Below are 20280 nucleotides of genomic sequence, written 5' to 3' on the forward strand. Positions count from 1 at the left end.
TGATGCGGATGGTGGCTGCTGAAGGTTGGAGCGGCTGTGGCAGTTTCTTAAAATAAGACAACAATGAAGTTTGCCTCATTGATTTACTCTTCTTTTCATGAAAAGTTTCTCTGTAGCATGTGATGCTGTTTGATAGAATTTTATCCACAGTAGAACTTCTTTCAAAATTGAAGCTAATTCTCTCAAACCCTGCTGCTACTTTATCAGCTAAGTTTATGGAATATTCTAAATGTTTATCATTTCAGCAATATTAATATAATCTTTACCAGGAGTAGATTCCATCTCAAGAAACCACTTTCTTTGCTTATCCATAAGAGTAACTCCTCATCTGTTCTAAGTTTATCCTGAGATTGCAGCAATTCAGTCATCTTCAGCCTTCACTTTTATTTTTGTCCTCTTGCTATTTCTATCAATTTGCAGTGACTTCCTCCACTGAAGTCTTGAATCCCTCAAAGTCATCCATGAGGTTTGGAATCAGCTTCTTCCAAACTCCTGCTAATGTTGATAGTCTGATGTCCTCCCATGAGTCACAAATATTTCTAATGAAATCTAGGGTGGTGAATCCTTTCCAGGTTTTCAATTTACTTGCTCATCAGAGGGTTCACTATCTATGGCAGCTATAACCTTATGAGATGTATTTCTTAAATAATAAAACTTGACAGTCAAAATTAGTCCTTGACTTGTGACCTGTAGAGTGGATGTTATCAGGCATGAAAACAACATTAATCTTGGACATCTCCACAAGAGCTCCTGAGTGACCAATTGCATTGTCAATGAGTTGTAATATTTTGAAAGGAATCTTTTTTTCTGAGCAGTAGGTCTCAACAGTGGGCTTAAAATATTTACTAAACCATGCTGTCAACAGATGTGCTGTCATCCAGGCTTTGTGGTTTTATTTACAGAGCACAGGCAGAGTAGATTTAGCATCATTCTTTAGGGCCCTAGGCTTTTCAGAATGGTAAATGAACCTTCACTTCAACTTAAAGTCTCCATATACATTGGACCCTAATAAGAGAGTCAGCCTGTCCTTTGGTGCTTTGAAGTCAGGCAATGACGTTTGTCCAGCTCAGAAATTCCTACATGGCATCTTCTTCCAATAGAATGCTGTTTCGTCTACATGGAAAATCTATTGTTTAGTGTAGCCTCCTTTATCAGTGTTGTTAGCTGGATCTTCTGGAGAACTTGCTGCAGCTTCTTGATCAGCACTTGCTGCTTCACTTTGCACTTCAGTGTTTTGGAGACAGATTCTTTCCTTAAACTTCATGAACCCACCTCTGCTAGCTTCCAGTTTTTCTTCTGCAGCTTCCTCCCTTCTCTAAGCCTTCATAGAATTGAAGAGAGCTAGGGCCTTGTTCTGGATTAGGCTTTGGCTTAAAGGAGTATTGTGGCTGGTTTGTTCTTATTCAGCACATTGATCTTGTTCAGAACTTTCTTCATAGCAGCAGTATGGCTGTTTTGCTTTCTTATTATTCATGAGTTCACCGGAGTAGCACTTTTAATTTCCTTCAAGAGCTTTTCCTTTACATTCACAATTTGGCTATTTGGCACAAGAAGATTTTGACTTGTCCTGGCTTTTGACATGTGTTCCTCACAAAGCTTAATCATTTCTAGCTTTTGATTTAAAGTGAGAGACATGTGACTCTTCCTTTCACTTGAACACTTCAAGGCCATTCCAGGGTTGTTAACTGGCCTAATATCAATACTGTTATGTCTCGTGGAATGAGGAGGCCCAGGGAGAGGAAGAGAGATGAGAAAATGACTGGTCAGTGGAGCAATCAGAACACACATAGCAGTGACTGATTAAGTTTGTCATGTTATATGAGCAACACTGGTGGTGCCTGAAACCAATTACAACAGTAACAACAAAAACTGAACACATATCACGGTGACAGATATAGTGATAATGAAAACATTGGAAATACTGCAAGAATTCCCACAATGTGACAGAGACATGGAGACATGACAGAGCACATACTGCTGGAAAAATGGCAGTGATAGATTTGCTTACTGCAGGGTTTCCTTAAATCTTCAATTAAAAATAAATAATAAAAAGAGTATCTTCAGAGCTTAACAAAGCAAAGCACAATAAAACACGCTGAGTCTGTAGTTGCCGAGGTAAGGATGTTGGGAGGTGGAGCCTTTAAGAGGTGGGGACTAATGCAGGGCATTTGGGTCATGATGGCTCCGCCCTGGTGGGTGGCTTGCTGCCATTCTCTAGGTAGTGAGAGAGTTCTCCCTCTCTGGAGACTGGATGAGATTTTTCAGGAATGAATTAGTTTTTACAAGGATAGGCTGTCGTAAAGCCAGGACACACTTCATATTTGGCCCCTTTGCACATGTCGGCTTCCTCTTTGATCTACTGCATGTTAGGACTCAGCAGGAAAGCTCTGGTCAGAAGCCAGTGCCATGCACTTGAACTTCCCAGCCTGCAGAACTATGAGCTAAATAAGCCCTTTTTCCTTTATAAATTACCTAGCCTCAGCTATTCCGTTACAGCAACACTAAATAAACTAAGACTCTCCCACTGAGCCTTTGTGCAGGGGCCCAGCAGCCAGGCAGATTCCCCTTCCATCTACCTTGGCACACATTACCACACCAGTGACAAATGTGAATGTGCAATGGTCATGCTCCTACAACAAAATCCAGGCAGAATCGTCCTGATCGAGGGCAGAATGGTGAGTTCTTGGAACAAAATCCAGGGCAGAATCATCCTGATCGAGGGCAGAATGGTGAGTTCTTAGAACACAATCCAGGGCAGAATCATCCTGATCAAGGGTGGAAGGGTAAGTTCTTAGATGTGACACCAAAAACACAATCCATAAAAGAAAAACTCAATGAAGTGGACCTCATTAAACTATTGCTCTGGAAATTAGACAGAATGTACTCTTGTTGCTTGGAGAGTGTTCCACATCATTGCATATGCCAATAATTCATTCTTTCTGTTGATGAATTCCACTCCTTTATATAGATACACACACATTTTTGATAGATTCCTATGTCAGTGACCATTTGGGCTGTTTTTAGTTATTGTTGTTTACAAATGAAGCTGTTATGAGCATTTTTGCATACACCAGGGTAACGAGAAAGTTTCTGGATCTTGTGGTGAATTTGTCTTTACATTTAAGACACTGTCAAGCTGGGTGTGCCATTTTCCACAGCCACCAACAGTGAATGAGAGTTCCAGTTCCTTCACCAACACTTGGCATCATCAGTCTTTTAAAATTTACTCATTCTAATATATGTGCTGTGAGATTTCACTGTTTTAATTTGCACTTCCCTACATGCTAATGATTTGGAGCATATTTTAACCTACCTATTTCCCATCTAGAAATCTTTTTTGAAGTGTTTATTCAAGCCTTTTCTGAAATTTCTTATTGTTTTTCTAATCACTGAGCTTTGAGATCTTTTTATGCATTACATATAGAAGTCCTTTATCAGTTATATGCCTTGCAAATATTTTCTCCCAGTTTTCATATCTTCTCTTCATTATATTAGCAGTGTTTTTCAAATAATAGTTGCTTTTAATTTCAAGTCTAAATTATCAATTTTTTTTCATGGTTTGTGCTTCGGTTTTGTATCTGAGAAATATTTGCATAACCAGAGGTCACAAAGACTTTACGCTGTTTATTCTTCTAAAAGTTTTATAGTTTCGTACTTACATTTCGTTCTATATTCATTTTGAGTTTATACATATATATATAATATTTATGTATATAATGAGTCAAAGTTCTTTTTTTCGTATACAGGCATCCAATTATCCCAGCATAATTTGTCCAGAAGGCTTTCCTTTCTCCACTGAATTGCCTTTGCACATCTGCCATACACAGAATCTCTTTTTGGCTGTGCTTGTCTTGATAGTACGGTAGGAGTGGTAAAGGCATTAATGAATCACAGAGCCACCTTGATTTGCTTAAAATTCTGTTGCATCTGATATCAAGCAACTACTAATGCCAGAATATTAACCTGTGTGTGAACAAGAATAGTCTTTGGAGAGTCTTTTATAAACAAAAAGGAGAAATTGTCAGAAAAATTTCTGAAACTTGGAAACAGGCAGAAGAGATTGGTGTTCTGTGAGAGCAGCTCAGACCACAGAGCAAACCTAAGTCCAGAAATGGAGCAGGAGGGAAAGACGGGCCCATTAGGGAGAATGCTCCTACCAAGGGAGCTGTGTGGAAGGATGACAGCTTGGTGTGCCTCAGTGAGGTCCCGTTCCCCGAGGCGGGCAGGCAGGGGCGTGCTCGTCAGGACTTGGCAGTGGAAAATCCACGGAGCACCGTGCGTGACCGGCTCCTCTAACAGGAGACCCACTGCGCGGTGATGGTGATGGTGCGCATCCGTATAGCACACACAGACCTAGGAAAACTTCATAAACGTGATCTCGTGAAACTGTCTTGCAAAGGAGAAAGCTGAATTTGATGAGAATGCCTTTTGTTCAGGCACCGCAGGAGACATTGTTGTCCTCCAGTTCTGCACCTGCTCCGTGGGATGCCCTTTCTACACCTCTTCCCTGGGATGCCCTTTCTGCACCCGCTCCCTGGGGTGTCCTTTCTGCACCCGCTCCCTGGGGTGTCCTTTCTACACCCACTCCCTGGGATGTCCTTTCTACACTTTTTCCCTGGGGTGTCCTTTCTACACCTGTTCCCTGGGGTGTCCTTTCTGTACCTGTTTCCTGGGATGTCCTTTCTACACCTGCTCCTGGGATGTCCTTTCTACACCTGCTTCTGGGATGTCCTAATAGAATCCTTTTTTTTTTTTTTTTTTTTTACCAGTACCAGTCTGTGGCCTGTTAGGAACTGGGCCTCACAGCAGGAGCTGGGTTAGTGAGCATCACCACCTGACCTCTGCCTCCTGTCAGATGAGCAGAAGTATTAGATTCTCACAGGAACGGGAACCCTATTGTGAACTGCACCTGTGAGGGATCTCGGTGGCACACTCCTTATGAGAACCTAATGCCTGAGGATCTTTCACTGTCTCCCATCCCCCCAGATGGGACCGTCTAGTTGCAGGAACACAAACTCAGGGACCTCACTGATTCTGCATTATGGCGGGTTGTATAATTATTTCATTACAGATTGCAATGTAATAATAATAGAAATAAAGTGCACAATAAATGTAATGTGCTTGAATCATCCCCAAACCATCCCCCTGGCCCTGTCCGTGGAAAAACTGTCATTCACAAAACCAGTCCCCGGCACCATAAAGGTTGGGACCGTTGCTGACTTCATTTCCAGTCCCCAGGGTGGATGTTGGTTCACAGAAGCCAATCATCCAATGGCGTTCCCTTGACGAGAAGCCAATCAGCCAATGGTGTTCCCTTGATGAGAAGCCAATCAGCCAATGGCATTCCCTTGATGACAAGCCAATCAGCCAATGGTGTTCCCTTGATGAGAAGCCAATCAGCCAATGGCATTCCCTAGACGAGTACTTTGGTCTGATGGGCTCATGACCTAGGCTGGCACAGCTAGGCTGAAGGGGACATCCTCAATGGGTTATGGAGGCCATTTTCTGCCTCCCCTGAACACCGACATGAATGCTTGTTGCTTCCACAAGCATCTTATGACTGGGAGGGGAGCCACACCGAGGCACAATCTAGAACTCAAAACTCAGCAAGGTGGAGTATGGAAACCTTGTTATGGAAAATAATAGCAACAATAGGTATTGTTTATTGTTGGGTGAGTCAAGAACTTTCTCTTACTTGTAGCCAAAGGCATCCTATCTGATAGATATTTTATACTTTGTGTTTTTGTGTTGCTATTAGGAAAAATATACGTTTTTAATTTTAAATTCTAACAGGACATTGCAAAGTCCTGTTAGAATTTAAATAAATTGCCATAAAAATTTAGATAAATTGATATAAAGATGTACAAAAGTCTTGTAAATTGCAGAACAACATGCATATGTGATGACTTTTCAATTAAAAATAAAAAATATACTTGAGTTTGTGTAAAAACAGTTTGAAGATTATATAACATAATATTGGCATTTGTACCTCAGCTTGGGAGGCAGGGATGGAGAGGCTGGAACACGGAAGGTCTGTTATTCTCTTATGCATGTGTGTGACACTGAATTCTGGATAACTTGGAACAGTATTTGTAATGTAGATATTATTTAAGAGAGTAATAATGTCGATAAGGTGGTCAAGGACTTGCACAAAGCTACTACCCTGATGACGGAGAACTTTTCTGTAAAATGTACTGACCTCACATCGGTGCATTCAGAAATGACTGTGAAGGAATGTCATGAGTTTAGATCCAGAGCCTGTGAAGGATGCAGGGCTTTCCTTTCAGAAATCCTTTTAGAGAAGGAATGAACATGCTAATCACTGCTGGAAAAGTGTTACAATTAGTAAAGAAAAATCAGTGCTATCAACACTATATACATGTAATTATTCTGGAGATTTAAAATTGTGAGTCGGGTTGGAATACGATCAAAGTCAGGAAATAGTAGAAAAAACTAGCAAAACAAGCAAAACAGAGACAGAAGGTGGAGAAAAGAAATCCAGCAGTGCTACTGAATCAAGAAGAACACATTTACGGAGAGTTTGAAATAAGCCAGGGACTGTTCTAGGCACCTTCACACTATTTTGTTTCTGTCACATGTGAGGCTGAATGTTTCAGCAGAAAGAATGTGACTCTCAAGACAGCAATTCTTGAAATCTTGCGTAGATTCTGCCATCGTGGTTTAGTCTCTAGGTGACTGTGGAGAAGTAACATAGCCCTTCTGAACTTTCATTTACCATTTGTAAAATAAAAGGGAAAAGAAAAGAACTGCATCTTAGACATATTAAAAAAGTTAAATGATGTACACGCAATGCATCCAGCCTAGTATACAGTATTAGGCCTTTGACTTAATTCATTTACAGATATTACTAAATGTAATATAATTTTATAAGTACTCCATGATGAGTTATAATACTTAATTTACCATTTATGTAATGGAGTTTTGGAGAACTATTTTCTCTAATTCACGAAGAGGGAGTGAGTCCATCTAATTTCGAAATGCTTTGTCCCTCCCAGGACACCATGGGCAGATCTGATAGGAGTCAGGTCACTACGTGGCATGGAGCTCAGGAAATGCCTGCAGGGTGGGTTCCTAAAACACGGATCCTGAGTGAGGCATAAATTGGGAATTCAATGCCCTGAGAGGTCTTGCATGACCTTGCCACCCTGCACGAGGAAGCATCCACCCGGGGCTTCTTTGAGGGCATCCACTTTGCTGAGTTGTGAAGATCCAGCAAGTCAGTCACGGGCAGCATGGCACAGCCCCAGCAGTTCTTCCCAACAGTGGTCATCACGGCCCCCACAGCCCCACTCTACCCAGTCCTGCAGAAACGTGGATGGATGCCCACGCCCACTTACGGTCTCTGCAGGTGTGCCGGCTTATTAACACCCTCATTGCCTCCATCCCCCACGAAAGGTCTTCATTATCTCAATCCTGGATTATTGAAAATGTTTCCTCTAAAATTCACCTGGGCACATTGCTGCCTGCTGAGTCCTAGCCTGAATCTTAGATCTTTCATTCTGCCAAATGGAACATTAGCCTAATTTTTCAATGCTTCCCACTGGGAATGCCTTCTCTTCTCCACCTGTGCAAGACACCAACGATTTTTAAAAGAGACTAACCACTTCCTCTAGGAAAGATGTCCTGACCATTAAAGTCCAACCCCAGCTCTGACCCCACTCCCACCCTACCCCATACCTTTTTTTTTGAGACAGGGTCTCACTCTGTGGCCCAGGCTGGAGTGCAGTGGTGCCATCAGAGATCACTGCAGCCTCAAACTCTTGGACCCAAGAGATCCTCCCCACGCAGCCTTCTGAGTAGCTGGAACTACAGGCATGAGCTACCATGCCTGGCTAATATTTTATTATTATTTTTTGCAGAGATGGGGCTTCTAGGTTTCTTGGGCTTGGTTGCCTGGGCTGGTCTCCAATTCTGAGGCTCAAGGGATCCTCTTGCCTTAGCCTCCAGAAGGGCTAGGATTACAGGCATGAACCACCGTGCCCAGACTTCACCCCCTTTAGTGGAATAAGGACAGTACCAAACATAAGGAAGGACTATTCATAAAGAAGTTCTATTTTTTAGGAATCCTAAATAAACTTTCACCCTCTAGAATGCTTCAGACATTCATTTCACTACATCTGGGTACTAGATGAAATTACTAACCTTTCACCCTCCCTCCAACACTGTAATTCTATGATTGCTCTTATTCAGGATATCTTCTCCTGTAACCTGTCACCTTCCCATAGATGAGTCTGAATGGCCACTGGGACTCTGCTCAGCCAGGCACGGGCCCTGGGGCACTAGAGGGTGTGGGGCAGCCCCTGCACACACAAGCGAATGGAGAATTCTCTCTACTTCTCCGGTATTTACGTTGAAAGCAAAATGATTACTGCTATTATCTAAAGAAAACAGGCAGAAAGTTCACCTTGTCCCAGAAACGCTCTTTCACTTTGCCTTTTAACGACTTGAACCTTTAGTGCTGATGGTTTCTAAGTGGCTAAATGCCACTATACATTTGAGGAAGTCCCTGAGATGAAGGATCCTGTTTAGTAATTTTCTTTCCAGCATGTCATGTTCTATAATAGTTAATGAATTGGATGCTTCAAATATAAAGGTTACTTTAAGCATCAGGAATCAACCATAATTCCAATTTAGGGTGCCCAATTTGAGGGGAAAATCACAGCAGCCTGGGATAAATGAGAATAAACGTTGGCATCAGTTTCTATGAAGATCTGGGTGTGGCTTCATTCTGTGGACTAAGAGATCTCAGTGTGCATTAGTTACAGGGAAGCTTCGTGCTCTGTGATGGCATGCCAAGGAGCCTGGATACATTTTGACACCCTGAATGAAAGATAAATAACACAGAATAGTTTCACATTCAAGGTATATATATGTATATTTAAATGAAGTAGCCATCTTTAGTTACTAAGTTCACACTCAGCATTCTCCGCGCTCAGCCAGGCGGGAGGCCTGGACTTTGGTGTGAGGTCAGAGCTCCTCTGGGATGCGCTGCCTCGTTTATCTCCTGTCACTCTTCACTCCTGCAGCACACATCCTCCCTGAAGGATCATCCCGCTATTTAGGATAAGGAGGATTATAATGCATTCTTCCTTATCCCTTCACATGGTATACATTCAAATTTGTGAGTGATGTATTTGCTGTTGTCAGGAAGAGAAAAGCAATTCAGACACACAAGCTATTTTATATTCTCCTTCGGACCATCAAGTTTGAGAGGAAGAACCATTAAAGTGCCTTAAAATATTACAAACATCCAAGTAACTGCACGACACATTATACTCATTTGTAAGCTAGGTGTTCTGTCTCCCGGAGCACAGGCTAGAAGTGTCATCACTTCTCAGGAACTTGAGCGCCACATCGGTGGAGTCCCTTCCTGGAAAGCAATGCAGCCCGTTCCTCACATTCAATGTAGACACAGACACAAAATCCTCTCCTCCCCTTCCCTTCCACTACAGCTCATGTTATCCACGGAGCGCATGACTCCGTGCGAACGATCATTTCCACACAGTAGCTCCGGTGAAAGATTCTCACCTTCTGAAGATTCCTCTTTTCCCCCAATAAACTGCTACATATACCCCAATGCTATGTCTCAGACACCCGAGCAGGTGTAGGTGAGAAGAGTGTGAGTTGTTCACTTACCCCAGTTCTCTGAACTTCCATGAACGTGGCTCTTTGGAAGGACTTCTCCCACACGGCCAGCTCGCTGCCAAGCTCCACGTTGAAAACATGGCTCTTCCCATGGCCGGCCACGACGCTGAAGCAATAGGGCCTCTGGTCCTCAAAGTCAAAATCTTGAAGACCCAGATACAAGTTTGCTTGCAACCAGCAGTCCTCTGTGAGCCAGAACTGAAAAACAGAGCATGGATTGGAAACATGCAGCGCTGGAAGGTCATTCCCATGCTGAGGGCCCTGGCATGGGGAGAAGGCAGCGTTTGCGTGATCTGGGAAACGGTCTCCTGGGTGCAGACAAGGAGGCAAATTCAGAGCAATGAGCCCTCTCATGCACAGCTGGTGCGGAAGTGGTCCACAGGCAAATATCTGTAAATAAATTATGTCAAATGCCTAATTCTCTGTAAGTGCCTTTCCCTTAAAATACTGGTCACCACACACTTTCCTGTTTTACGGTGAAGAGAAAGATGAAGCTGGGTGTGGTGGCTCATGCCTGTAATCCCAGCACTTTGGGAGACTAAGGTGGGTGGACTGCTTGAGCCCAGGAGTCTGAGACCAGCCTGGGCAACATGGCAAGACCTTGTCTTTACAAAAATAAATGAATAAATAAAATACAACAAATTAGCCAGGTGTGGCAGCACACGCTTGTAGTTCTAGTTATTTGGGAGGCTGAGGTAGTAGGACTGCTTGAGCCCAGAAGCCCGAGGTTACAGACAGCCAAGATCACACCACCAATGCACTCCAGCCTGGGTGACAGAGGAAAACCCTGTCTAAAAAAAAAAAAAAAAAAAAAGATAAAGATGAAAGTCTTGAAACATTGATGCTTGTGTTTATCATAAAACCAGAAAACACTGAAAATACCACCACCACTCTAACTAAGCGCGTCCCCTGCGCCTCCGAGTCTCTATAGAATTACTGGCTCTTCCTCTCCTCGCGGGTTCATTGTCCTGAGATAAAGGACCGAGTGCCCAAAACGCCTCTGAAGCATGACAAGGCACCCGGCCACCCAGGAGCTCATTCTGCCAACCCAAAGGCCTGACAAAGGGAATGATGTAATGATGTTGTTCCATTTCTGGTTAATCGTTTAACCCAGAGATGTAAGTTACTTACAGCACGTCTATTAATCACTCGGCGACTCGGATGCTGCCAGCCTGTGCTGCATGGAGCAGCCTGGGGAGCTCCCCACTTCTTTCCCCCATCTGCAAGGTTGCACCCCACTTCGGAATTCATTTTATCAAGGGCAGAAGAGGAACACTGGGGGTCCCAGTTGTCACAATTACTAGGTCCACAGCATGGAGGTGCATGGTGAACACACACTCAATACCTGGCTGGCATCTCTCTGTCTCTGTCTGTCTGTCTCTCTCTCTCTCTCTGTCTCCATTTCTCTCTATGTCTCTGTCTCTCTTTGTGTCTCTTTCTCTCTCTCCATTTCTGTCTTTCTGTTTCTCTATTTTATGTCTGTTTCTCTGTCTCTCTCTATCCCTCTCTCTGTCTCTGTCTGTCTCTCTCTGGACCCACCTCAGTTCTCAGTTCACCCATTCATTTACTGGTCCACAGATCCACCCTGAAGAGCCCCCACCAGACAGCTTCCTGGGACGTTGCACCCCACCATCAATTTTGCTGCACCAGTCTCTCCCCAGTGAAGGGAAACAAGGGGAGACACCTGGGCTGGGGTTTCCAAAGTCCTGAATGAGAATGTGGTGTTCACCCACAGCCCTGCATATGGCAGCAGAAAGGAAGGGGAGCTGCCCACCTGCTGGGTCTTCCCATCATGATTCTGAGGCATCTCCGTTCACTTGTGCCAACCAGCCAAGCTGGACAGTCCCCACTCACACTTATGCTCAAGGTCCAGTCCCCAAATCCACATGAACTCAGCAGTTGGCCAAATAGTTTTACTTGAAATATGCTGACACATGCACTCTAGGCACAGGTTTGAGGTAAAAGCTACGACTGGTGTGTCTCAGGTGGGCCTCCTGGCCTCTCCGGGGGGATGCCCTGGCTCTCCTGGCCCCTCAGACGGCTCTGCAGGATGACCCTCTGGTCATGGAGAGCATTGCACATTTATCCCTGTGCATCATCCAGACATCAAATGCCTTGTGGTGTGTGCACGTGAGAACATGTGTGTGTGTGTGTGTGTGCACATGAGAATGTGTGTGCACACATGAACATGTGTACGTGTGGAAATGTATGTGCACATGAATGTGTGTGTACGTGAATGGGTGTAGTGTGCATACGTTGCTAACCCTAAATGAGCCTTGAGTACAGAAACTGCACTTTAATTCTGGGGCCCTCTGGATCTTCTCCTTCAGCTGGGATACCTGGAACCTATAGGGTTACACGTCACAAACCAAGAACAACATGTTCATTATTGACCTTATGGTGCAGAAAGTATCTCTTTATCTACTGAACTTAAATGTCAAAAACTGATAAAGAAAAACTTCTGGAAGATATTTATGTGGGAACGCACATCCCCCATTGAATGGCTCATTATAGGTGGGCCTTGAACAACCCAGGGGTTAGGGGCGCCAACTCTCACGCAGTTGAAGAGTCATGCATAACTTTTGACTCCCCTAAAACTTAACTACTAGTAGTCTATTGTTGATCAGAAGCTTTACTAATAACATGAACAGTCAATTAACACATATTCTGTATGTTATACGTATAATATACTACATTCTTAGAATAGAATAAGTGAATTCAGGCACAGTGGCTTACACCTGTAATCACAACTAATTGGGAGGCTGAGGCAGCGGCATCACTGGAGCCCAGGAATTTAAGGCCAGCCTGGATGACATAGCAAGATCCTATCTCTAAATGAATAAATGAATTAAGAAAGTAAGCTAGAGAATAGAGAATGTTATTGAGAAAATCACAGGGAAGAGAAGATACACTTAGAGCACTGCACTGTATTTATTGACACCATAAGTTTACATCATCTGTTTATGAGATGAATGGTCTGAAATGGTGGCAACCACAGCTGCAGACCTCAATCTGTGGTGCACAGCAAACAATTCAGCTTTTTGGCAATGCTGTGATATTCCCGCTTCTTGGGGGCACTTGCAACATCCCTCGTGGCACTTCGTGTGGGTCCCGGGGTGCTATTCAAGGTTTACGTTACTGGACTCAACACGAAGGAGGGAAGGTACACAAGAACTCTGAGAGATCACTCGTTACCATGCTCTGCAATTTACTGGAGAGAGAAATTGCTTCCACAGGGATGATTAAGGCATTTTACTCAGAAACCCATGTCACACTATGTGCTCCAGTTAACCATGGGCAGGAATGATTGAACGCTGCATCTTTACCTTTGTCTATATTCCTCTCCAATGCAGATGGTGCCAAATTGATTGATTCATATTTTACAGGAGTAAATGATGAAATAGACTAGTATCTATATATATTGTATGAATTCACGACATCTCTAACTTTTTCTTAATGTTTTGATATTTCTAAGCTACACAGTTTAAGAGGTTTTTAAAATTGTTAAATTGTTTTCAAAAAATTTTCCAACATACTTATAGAAAACAATTGGCATACAAATGAGCCCATGCAGTTCAAGCCCATATTGTTCAAAGGTCAATTGTGTTTCTTTCCTATCACTTGCTATATTTGGGCAGCTGTGTATTGTAATAGAAGAACACCAGGGTTTGGAGTCAGATAAAATTTGAGGCCTTTCTTTGCCCAGTATTAGCTGTTTGATCTTGAGCAATTCACTCTCTCAGAGCCTCCACTTTTGAGCTGTGAAATGGAATCGTGATAAAAATGTTGTCATAACTTCACATGACAGAGCGGCCAGCATGCAGGGCTCACATCCCGGATTCACATGAGTTCACCACCTGCTTTCATAAAGACACACGTCCTAAGGCGATGCTGAGCCAGGCCGTACATGTCGATTTGATGTCTGCTTTGCAGCTACCTGGCTTCCTGGCAGGGTCAGCTCTGGCAATACCCAGAACAGCATTTCCAGCCACCCCCACGACTGAAGAAAGCCCACCCCCCACCTAGGACTGCAAGACATCATCTTATTATGTTCCCTTTCCTGAAAAAAACAAAAAGGGTTGTATTCCAAAATTACATATTTTTTCTATTTATATTTATTATGAAACAATTATAGCAACAATAAAGGGAATTGAAAAGATAAATTTATTACTATGTTTTGTCATCTGATTTTTAAAAATATGTCAATAATTATTAATATGACCTTAATAATAGGACAATAATTATTAATATTCTCTTTCATGCAATGTGAATTTGTACATATAATTGTATAAATTTATAGTACAATTACTTAAAATATGTTGTAAGATTTTAAAATATTTCTCAATGGTCTTTTGATTATTCTTCAAATATCATTAATTTAAGGAATATCCTTAAACATTCTCATACATACAGCTCTTTGATTCCTCTGAACTCAGTGTTGTAATGGACTCTTCTTTAGATTCAATTCTGAGGAGTGAGACTGCTTGATCAAGCAAGGGATTGTTTTTCCACTGTTTAGCCTCACAAAGAATGTGTTGTAAGTTCTACATAAGGAAAATTAATTATTCATATATAGCTCATTTCCCCAGATAGTTCCTGTAGCTCCTTTAAAAACAATCACTCAGCCCTTGTGGATCGCAGTGTGTTGATACGACTGGAAACCCTGAGCACTGAAGTTCAAGGTCAGCGGCTTGCCGTCAACAGTCAGTCAGCGGCTGGCTAGGCCATCGGGTTTCCTCGTCTGGACTGAGCCTTCCGGTTACCTCGTCTGCACTGAGCCTTCCGATTACATCTGGACTGAGCCTTCCGGTTACCTCGTCTGGACTGAGCCTTCCGGTTACCTCGTCTGGACTGAGCCTTCCGGTTACCTCGTCTGCACTGAGCCTTCCGGTTACCTCGTCTGCACTGAGCCTTCCGATTACATCTGGACTGAGCCTTCCGGTTACCTCGTCTGGACTGAGCCTTCCGGTTACCTCGTCTGCACTGAGCCTTCCGATTACATCTGGACTGAGCCTTCCGGTTACCTCGTCTGGACTGAGCCTTCGGGTTACCTCCTCTGCACTGAGCCTTCCGGTTACGTCTGCACTGAGCCTTCCGGTTGCCTCGTCTGGACAGAGCCTTCCGGTTACCTCGTCTGGACGGAGCCTTCGGGTTGCCTCGTCTGGACGGAGCCTTCCGGTTACTACGTCTGGACTGAGCCTTTGGGTTTCCTCGTCTGGACTGAGACTTCGGGTTTCCTCGTCTGGACTGAGACTTGACCCGGCTTCTTCCCAACTCTGGGACCTGGAACTCCCTATCTTTAGAGCATTTGCTTTAGAAAATGTATTATTGTGTGTTCTTTCTCTGCCATTTGATACCTGAATCTTTCTAGAAGTCTCTTGCTGGCTGTACAACCCAGGACTGTCTTTCTCAAGGAGCTGGGAGCTGTCCCTTCAAAATGTGATCACTGGGAAGATGGCGGCATCTCCTGTCCCTGTGGAAGGATGGAGCCCAGCCTTGGTGGGTGCCTGGCTCTAAGCTGTGCAACCACCTCCTGTCATGAAGATGGGGGAAGCTCTCTGTTTCTTTGCAGGAGGCCAATTAACAGACAATGATGGCCCTAATCTCCTTCCCATTCCAACTTGTAGAAACCCTCTCATCCTTTGTTTCAGTGGAGTTGAATCTCTGAATCTCTCTCTCTCTCCTATCATAATAGACTTGAATAAGGTCTTCTTGCCTTCTTCGCCTTTAACTCTGGTGCAGTTTTGTCCTGACATGGCTTTAGGAAAATCATTTAGGAATTCTTCCTCTCAGTGTTGATATTATCCAAACAGGACTACCCTGAAGATCCGTGGAGAACACGTTCTAGAACTCTTAACGGCCACTCGCGACAGGCTCCCGGAACACCACTGCTTCTAGCACGTGGAATAGAGCGGGATTCGGGATGAGCTTTGCAGCCACGTGAGTCTGGGCCCCATCCCTGTCTCTGCTTGGCTTCTGGAAAGTCCTCGTCCACTTCCCTGCTTCTGAGTTCTTAGCTACAAAACAGAGTTCTCCTTAGGTGGGGAGAGAATTAACTCAAGGACATAGCTAAGTGCTTAGCAAGGTTCCTAGGGAAGTACTCAATAAAGACAGCTATCATTACTAAGATCTTCTGCCAAACATATGAGAATATTGACTTTTCCTGAAAATTTAATGGGGTATCTTTAGGTTGAGAGGATGGACCCGTGGATTTCACACAGGACGCTCCATAGTGTCCAGAGTGCTTTTCTGCCATGCTGCACGAAAGCTGTTTATCATTTTGCTCACGACTGCAATCAAGGCTGATTGGTGCAATTTTCTCATCTATTTCGTGATGAGTGTTGAAATACAGAACACATAATTTTAAGAGTTGGGAAAAGTAATTTTTATAAGGTATCAGAGAAAAAACAAAATCACAACTTCAGAATTTGATTTCTGGTCTAAATATTAATGAGTGTACTTTGAAATGGTAATTATGGATATTTAAAGAATCTATATGAAAAAGTATTAGTTCTTATGATACTCATATATTTATTTACATTTCTGAAAATGAATTGAATGCATTTACTTTTAAATTTATGTATGCTAAACGATAAACATCAGCAATTAAATGTGTGTAAAAGCAGTCAATATGATTTTGTAAGATCACTATTTTAAGACTTCCAAATAGGACATTCAACTCATATAATTTAATCTTTTTTAAAAATATTGAATGCTATATATTTATTATTATTATTTACCCCATTTTTAGTTTAATACCTTTGCCATAGCCATTCTACTGGCTAATTTCATGATTTCATAAATACTTCATATAATATTTACTGACTAAAATTTTTTTATAATCTTCCTGGGAAAATGAGATGGCTCTATAGCTTACTAATGAACCACATATGTAAGATACAATAATCTCTCAAAGACACCCCAGTACCTAAAGAACATCTCAGGTGCACGGAAGGAGAATCCTCTGAAACAAGAGGGGGCAGAAGCGAAAATGTGTTGATGAGGAGCCCATGCGAAGGAAACAAAAAGGCCAAGAATTCTTCTACGAATTCTTCTGTGGAAATGTGATGAATGAAATGACCTGCCTATCATCTACGACCAAGAGGCTCATGTTAACATAAGGCTTCCTTTTTACCATTTTCAAAATAATGCATTCCTGTCACAGATAATTTAGAAAACAGAATAATTTTTAAAATGAAAGCAACAATAACTAGAAAAGCCATCACTGAGAGAAAACCACAGTTAATGTTTTATTCTATTTTCCTCCATTTTTTAATGAATATGCCTAGCACAGAAATGTTCACTTTCTGATCAATGATTGTTTATTACAACCTGTAATTAGGAGTCTTAATTTAAATACATCCGGCCTTTTCCTTCATCTCCTTCATTACCATATTCAACAAAAGTAGGAACAATGCAGAAAAATGTTGCCCAAATAAATTTTTCAAAAATGGGAAATAAATGTATTTATCATTTGATAATATTATTATGGAAATGTATTTCCCTTGTACATGTTTCCATTAAAGGCAGTCTGAAATTCCAGATTTAAATTTAAAAGCAACTACAGACAGAGAATATTATTTTTGAGGATATTTTCAATTTAAGAAAACAAACCAAACTTTGAAAGACAAATCTTTATTCAAAACTTCTAAGTTTAGACTGATAACTCTTTACAGTCAAATTCTCAGACTAAAAGGTACATACTTTTAAACTTTCACTTAATATTCCTATTTGTCTCTGTTTTGTGTACTCCTACATGAAAAAGACACAGGTGGTTTGTTTACATGATGCACTGAGTCACATACTAGGACACGGTGGCACCCGGCCATGGTGAGCGCATCGTCGCCTTGCTGTGGAGACACCTCTGCAGTCAGGTGGGCGGGGGCCTGGGCTAGGGCCCTGCTGCACCTCCAGGCTCCGGGCAGCACCAACAGTGAGGTGTGTCCCCTGGAGGAAGGCTCAGTCCTTACCTACCCTAGGAACCATGAGCAGCAAACTGGCCAGACCCTGGGGCAAATTTGTATCTGATTTGTTGAAAACAATTTCAATAACAGCAGCAGCAGTAACAAAATCTAAAGTTCTTGGAATAAATGATTGTAAGTGGACGTCATAAAACACATCTCTCCCCTAAAGCACACACAAACACCACATACCACATAAACACAGACACACTCTGTCATCCATTCATCCTGCCTTGATGAGCAACAGGGTGACAGCTAGAACCCATGTACCAGGTAGGGCAGGAGGATGGGTCCAGATGGTCACATTATTTTACTATTTCAAATTTTAGTATTTCAATGGACCACGCAGAACAAACAATCCTCTCCTTCTGCAAGTCCAAAGGGCATCTTATTTGTATGAAAGCATCTGAAGTGCAAAAAATACCTACCTTGTGAACTTTAAATAGCACCTCACAGAGGTGATAGGTCCTTTCTGCTCGCACCCAATCGAATGTGCTCACCTGCAAGAAACAGAGAACGTTCCATGAAAAGCAGCATGCTACTTTTAGTTGAAAAACTTAAAAATTTACAATAGTGTGACTGCATGTGTGTCCACCTCAATTAAATCCTAAGCCCCATTAGTATAAATTGGTAACACTAAACTTTACGTACTGCTGTGAGATTTGATGAGTCACCACATCCTCATCTTTGTCAGTTTGTGGCAAATATAATAGATCCATTACCGACAGGAAAACGTCTATCTCCTTTATCTTATCTTAGATAGATAAGATTGATATCTATGATATCTTGTCTATCACATGCAATTGGGCATAATTTTAGAAAACCATTTTGGATTCCTTTTAGATTAAATTAGGGATTAATTTTGGGTAACATTTAATGCATGTGAAAGTGAATGAGTTTATATATTTACTGGAGTACAAAAATGGACAGAAAATATTGTGTAGACAGTCTTTTGCTTTTTAGAACTAAACTTAGTTCTGTTTCAGAAATGAATTAAAAATCTACTAACCAATTTAATTGAATACATTTTTCGTTGGTCTGACCTGTTGTAGTTCACAACTATTTTAACAATAATAATGGCCAAACTAATCTCACTCTCGAATAATGCTGTATGTTTCACAATTCAAGCTCAGATATTTAATCTCTAAGTTAAAATATTTCATGCAGAAAAATCTAAAATATTCAACAATGTAACAAATTTGATGTTTTTTATTGTTGACCCTGCACTTTTTCCTTCAGCCAGTAAAAATAATCCAAAGTGCACAGAATTATGTCTTTGAAACACTGAAATTATCTTGGCTTTAATTAATTGGTGACCTTCTGGTAATCCTTGCAGCAAACAAAATTTTCGAGACATTTTTCAAGTCATCACAACTGAAATGTGGAAAGTTACACAAATAGTTTTGCTATTTAATATTTTATTGCCCTAGAGTCAGCTCATTGCAATTGTGATTTTGGCAATAAAACAATAAGGGAACAATTTGAAAGTGAGAATGGCCAATTAGAATACGAACTTTAAGGTTCCTTTTGGATCTGGTATTCAGGCCATAAGAGTTACATCTCGAATTTGCTAGAGGGAGTTTCAGGTGCTTATTTCAGAGTTTAAAAGCCAGAACTCCAGCACCCCTTCTCTTGAGAGCCAGGGAGCCATGCTGATGGATGCCTGAAATAAAACATCACCCTGAATTCCACAGCAGTGCCCGCTGATTCCTCAACACTGCACCTGCCCCTCCCTTCCCACTCCTCCCGTTCCCACCCTGGCCAGTGTTTTATGCTACTGCCTAATGTCAGAGCTCAGGTGCTGGTTTTATTACTGGCAAATACAGAATTGTGGATCCACCATTTTTATCTTTCCCAGTTAGGACAATGCTGCTTATTTTTGAAGGCTGTAAATATAAAGGGGAAAAAAACCCCACTAAACACCCTATTCAGAGACATCTTCCCAAGTTTACTTGTTGCTATAAATATACCTTATGCATATTCATGGTTTTACACTTTTCAAAATATAGTTAGTAATATCAGCATTTTCCCATGTCATTAAATGTTATTCAGAAATACAACTGTAACTACAGCTTAGAATTTCCGTGTGGAGTTACGGTTTTTGTAAGCTTTATCTTTGTGATGGACATTGTAGATTGCTTTTAGGTTTTCACCGTTGTCATCGTGCTGTGATTAATATATCTGGTCACTGTATTAGATTATGTCACATTGAATGCATTTTCCATACTAGTCTGATATCAATATGTGACAAAACAGCAGGGATTTGAGTCCTGTTCTAAGACAAAGCTTGGAGGGGGCTGTGCTCTTTGTTGTTCGCAGAAGCAGGTCTAGTCTCTCCCTCCTTCCGCTGCATCCATCATCTGTTTATTAAGCCCCTTTCTGTTCGTCCCTGTGGCATCTGCTGGTTTTGCCGTAGTCCTGCCTTCCTCCTACTCTTTTACTGCTCCTGCCAGTGGCCGTCTCTCCCCCTGGGGATCCCTTCTCCGCTCCCAGAGCTATGACCTTGCCCCCAGCCCAGGGAGGCAAGGCGCAGTCCACACACAATTCAGGCCAGAATTCTCATCATCTTCGCCACCATGATTGATTCAGGGACGAGAATGTGCCTCGATCGCAGACACAGGTAAGAAGGTGGTCGGGCTTCGGATGGAAGCAT

The 20280-nt window shown here is 42.2% G+C and overlaps 1 protein-coding gene across 11 annotated transcripts in view; it reads right to left on the minus strand.

Moving 5' to 3' along the window:
• The window catches only part of SNTG2 (syntrophin gamma 2), a 408896-nt gene that overhangs the window by 89284 nt on the left and 299332 nt on the right, over positions 1 to 20280 (minus strand). For all 11 annotated transcript variants that reach the window (XM_034952500.3, XM_034952491.3, XM_034952496.3 and 8 more), the window contains 2 exons: positions 18056 to 18127; positions 9658 to 9864 (listed from right to left, as the gene is read on the minus strand). In XM_034952500.3, the coding sequence (XP_034808391.1) occupies positions 9658 to 9864; positions 18056 to 18127 (279 nt within the window). The remainder of the gene's footprint in view (positions 1 to 9657; positions 9865 to 18055; positions 18128 to 20280) is intronic.

This window comes from Pan paniscus, chromosome 12, assembly GCF_029289425.2.
Source record: "Pan paniscus chromosome 12, NHGRI_mPanPan1-v2.0_pri, whole genome shotgun sequence".
NCBI lineage: Eukaryota > Metazoa > Chordata > Mammalia > Primates > Hominidae > Pan > Pan paniscus.